The following is a 3,907-nucleotide window of genomic DNA, read 5'->3' as shown; positions in this document are numbered from 1 at the left end:
CTAAGATTTCAGTGTCAATTGAACATCAAAAGCATACAAAATTAGAACTAGTTTTCAATACCATCTCTCTCTTGCGAACTTAAAATACAGACAGTTTTTTGAGTGTATTGACAAATAAAATGACAAGTGGTACCCCCGTATTTACAAAAACAACAAATATACTCTAGTTTGCATTTTAAATTCGTATTAGAGAATTTCTGTATATAGCTAGTTAAAACATTGGAATCAGGAGGTTCTACTTAAAGCTATACAACATTATCAAATCTATGACAATTTTAGTATTTGGTATAAGCTCTTCAAAAGAGCGTCATTAACTTGTTAGTCTAATGACGCTCTTTGTAACAACGACATTAGTCTAACAAATTAATGACGCTACTCTTAACAGTGTCATTAGGTCGTGTCATTAGGTCGTTTAAAAAAGAAAAGATGACGTTACTCCCAGTATTGTCATTATTAATTCAAGTATCATTGACGTCATACGGATAACTTCAAGTATTATTTTATTAAATAATTAAAAAGTGTTATATTTTCAATTATTTCTTAAAACCAAATAGTACAATGTGTAGCTTCTCATCATTCATGTTTAAAAGAATATAAGAAAACAAAGAATTGTTCATCTGCACTGTTGTTTGTTGAACTTGGCAGAAAGTGTGTTCTTCAGCAGACTTTTCAATCTTCTCGACCCGGGTCCAGGCCTCAAAACACCGTAATTCTCGCTTTTCAAGCCAGAGCATGCTCTTCTCTGGCTCTTCCCAATACTACTCTCAGAATCACTACACCAGCCTCCATAATTGAACCCTCCATAGTGTCTCTTAAGGAGCTGCTTATCAATCCAGTCAAGAACCGAGTTTTTCTCCTTGAATTTCCTGGCAAATGGACGGCTGCTTAGAATCATTCTTCGGTAATCTTTGGGACCTAGATATCTTGGATGCTGTCTCGGAGGGTTATCCCAAGATAAGTAGTGAAGGTCGTGGTTGACTGTCGTGTTCTTGTAGTCCTCGGAGTTGCAAACGACTGTCTGGAAGTAGCCTTCTGGTGAGGAGACAAAGTTGGTGTAGTAGAGAAGGAGACTTCTTGGCAAGTTCTCATAACTGAGTATGCAGTACTCGACGAAAGATCTTGACAGTATTGTCCAAGCTGAACCTGTTTTTGGGGAAGACAGTAAAAGTAGTTTAATGTTTTGTTGAGTAGCTAAATACCAAAATACACAAGGAAGTTAAATTTTGTGCTCTAAATAACCATCAAAGAACTGCAACTTTCCCTAACAAAATTCAACCAAAAAGATTCAAGTCGGATTAAAATAGAGACAACAAAAACATTACGGGTCTCAACCATGAAAACAGTCTACTCCTGTACGTTATGATAGACTACCATGCTCGAGCTACAGCTGCTGTATCAGGTACACAAAAAAAAAAATACTAATATACCCCAGCTACCCTCACTTTAATATGCAGAGTTCAGTAAGTTTTGAAGGAAGATCCCTCTCCATCTCCTCTCTTTATCAAGTCAAGATTCATTGGCACAAGATCAATATTACGATAAGATTGTCAGTAAACTTCAATTGATTACGACGTTTTAACCAAAATGAGAGGCCCGATATCATTACTTAACTGAGAACTGGACTCGACTAATCAAGAAGTTAGCGGACCCTTCTGATAATACAAAGTCGTATTCCAATTAACCAAGCGTGACATCAGTCAATAAAATGTTTTCAAGTGTAATGATCAAATCAGTAAATCAACTAGTTAACAAAACCATTCTGATTTGCCAGAAAAAGACCAACTATTGCTGACTAATTAAGGTCAGTATATCGTTGAAGAGGGTATCTAACGTGCAGCAATCATTAAGGCCAAATCTATTAAGGCCCTCCGAACAAGAAGGAGAGCATGTTCCCACCGACACACACTATACATGATAAAGTATTTTTAACCTCGAATGTTGTAGATATTCTCTCTCAAATTTTAAAATTATTAGATCAATGAACACCACCTATAGTAGTCTCAATGCACATAAAGACATCAATGCCCATCTTAGCGGCTTAAGGGGGTAGTAGAAGTCATTCCAGTTTTAATCAAAGATGTTAGTCTGTTTAACAATGTGCTGTCCACATAGTTTTATGAATTTGGTAAATAAACTAGATGTCAGCGATTGAATCGCGGTGAGACTCCTACGCAGGGCCCTCGTCCTCATCTTAGCCGGACTGCCCAATGACCTACCTTTGCAACCATCGAATAGAATGACAATAACAAGACAACTGAAAACCAACATTGACAATGCTACCTTGTTTCCATCATGCAATACAATTCACCAACTTTTAATTAGCATTCCGATTTTTCGTTTCTTAATATAATTACTTAAAACAGATTTTTGTAGTTGGAACCAAAGGATTTACGAGGTGTAGGGTCCTAATCATCTATTATTTGAACCAACCTAAACAATAATGTAGCAACACTGGAGATTGAAGAAACCTGTATAGAGCTTGAAAGCAGTGGGGAGACTCCTCCTTTTGATAACCCACCAGATCTCTGATTTGTTAAGACTGTACAGTGCTGGATCTATCATTATTGGTTTCCCTCTGTTATTCCTGCAAAAATCACCATTTTTAATTACAACAAAATAACAATAAGAAAAATAATAATTAGAAGAATAATCAGGTCTTACAGTTTCCAACCCAAGTGACTAGAATGTTGTATGAAATTGAGACCTCTTGGCAACCCAGAAAATCCATCAATCAGATCTGCCATTTTTTTTTAATATGATAAATATCATTCAATCGAGTATAAATCCTAAGAAACAAACCTTTGATGAAAAAAAGAACTAAATTTGGCAACTCACCATACCATCTTGGGTCATAAGAGGATAATCAGAGGCACTGAGATTGATAAACCAATCCCAATACTTGAAGCTTCTCAACAGGATAGCCATTCCATGGAGGGTAGTAGCAAGCATAGTTGGGCCTCTATAGGTAACCAAATTGGGTTTCCCAACAATCCAAACATTACCCACAAGCCCAAATACATCTTCCTCCGCCACAAACGCAGCCAACTCCCTCTGCTCCGCCGCGGGCGCCTCCTGGTCCAAGTGTATCAGATAGTAATTCCCAGGATGGTACAGAGCAAGAAGCAGCCTTTTCAGCTTCCCCACATCACCTTTAGATGCTGAAATCAGGTATGCAAATGTGACTGGATATGGGTTTTGATCAACATTGGGGAGAAAAACTGCATTGGACTCGATGATTGGGTTGAATCTGGAGATGGGTTTGGTAAGTATTGCTGGGAAAAATAAAATGCAAAGGAAGGAGAAGAGGAGTGAGATTACCATGAATGAGATCATGATAAGCTTACCAGTACCCATTTTTTTGGGGGTTTCGAAGGTTTTTGAGAGACAGACTACCAATCAACAATGGAAGATGAAGAGGTAGTTGCGATGTTAAAGAGATTTATTTGATGATGGAATCAATGCTGCATGGGAGAAGGGCATTAAAGTAAATTGAGTGTGTGGAGTGTAGATTGTTCTTCTTGGGTCCCCTGCTTGCTTTGAAGGGAAGGCCTCCCATTGGTGCAATGGGTTTCTTGATAGCCAGTTGGGTTTTTTTAATGACTAAATTGACCCTCACCTTTCAAGAAGATAATAGGACAATATTGTGAAATCTAGCAGATGCCAGGAGTTTGAATGTTTGACGGTAGTGGTGGTTTAAAACTAGACTTCTCTTGGACTGGACTGGAGTGGTGGTTTAAACCTAACTTTTGAACTCTAGATTAGCATTTTGGGCCAATGAGTTAGCCTGGCCCATGGATATGGCTTGCGGCAATGGATTGTTTGTGGGCCTTAAGGCCCTTAATGTTTTGCCATTATAATGTGCCCAATTATGGCACTTTCTGACAACCCATGTCCATATGATTGCAGT

General features: G+C 38.1%; 1 protein-coding gene across 2 annotated transcripts; it reads right to left on the bottom strand.

Moving 5' to 3' along the window:
* Positions 1-459: 459 nt before the first annotated feature.
* Positions 460-3,602, bottom strand: LOC119993472 (beta-glucuronosyltransferase GlcAT14A-like). Of its 2 annotated transcripts, XM_038840626.1 has the most exons (4): positions 2,841-3,582; positions 2,662-2,737; positions 2,469-2,584; positions 460-1,143 (listed from the first exon to the last, which is right to left on the bottom strand). In XM_038840626.1, exons 1-4 carry the CDS (start codon positions 3,352-3,354, stop codon positions 614-616), a joined length of 1,236 nt encoding a protein of 411 aa, XP_038696554.1. In that variant the 5' UTR covers positions 3,355-3,582; the 3' UTR covers positions 460-613. The 2 variants fall into 2 exon arrangements, with proteins under 2 accessions (XP_038696554.1, XP_038696555.1); XM_038840627.1 differs by lacking the exon at positions 2,469-2,584 and having other exon boundaries at positions 938-1,143; positions 2,841-3,602.
* Between the last annotated feature and the right edge of the window lie 305 nt (positions 3,603-3,907).

This window comes from Tripterygium wilfordii, chromosome 23 (assembly GCF_013401445.1).
Source record: "Tripterygium wilfordii isolate XIE 37 chromosome 23, ASM1340144v1, whole genome shotgun sequence".
Classification (NCBI taxonomy): Eukaryota; Viridiplantae; Streptophyta; class Magnoliopsida; order Celastrales; family Celastraceae; genus Tripterygium; species Tripterygium wilfordii.
Note: the sequence above shows the minus strand (reverse complement) of the source record. Positions and strands in the feature narration are given on the sequence as shown.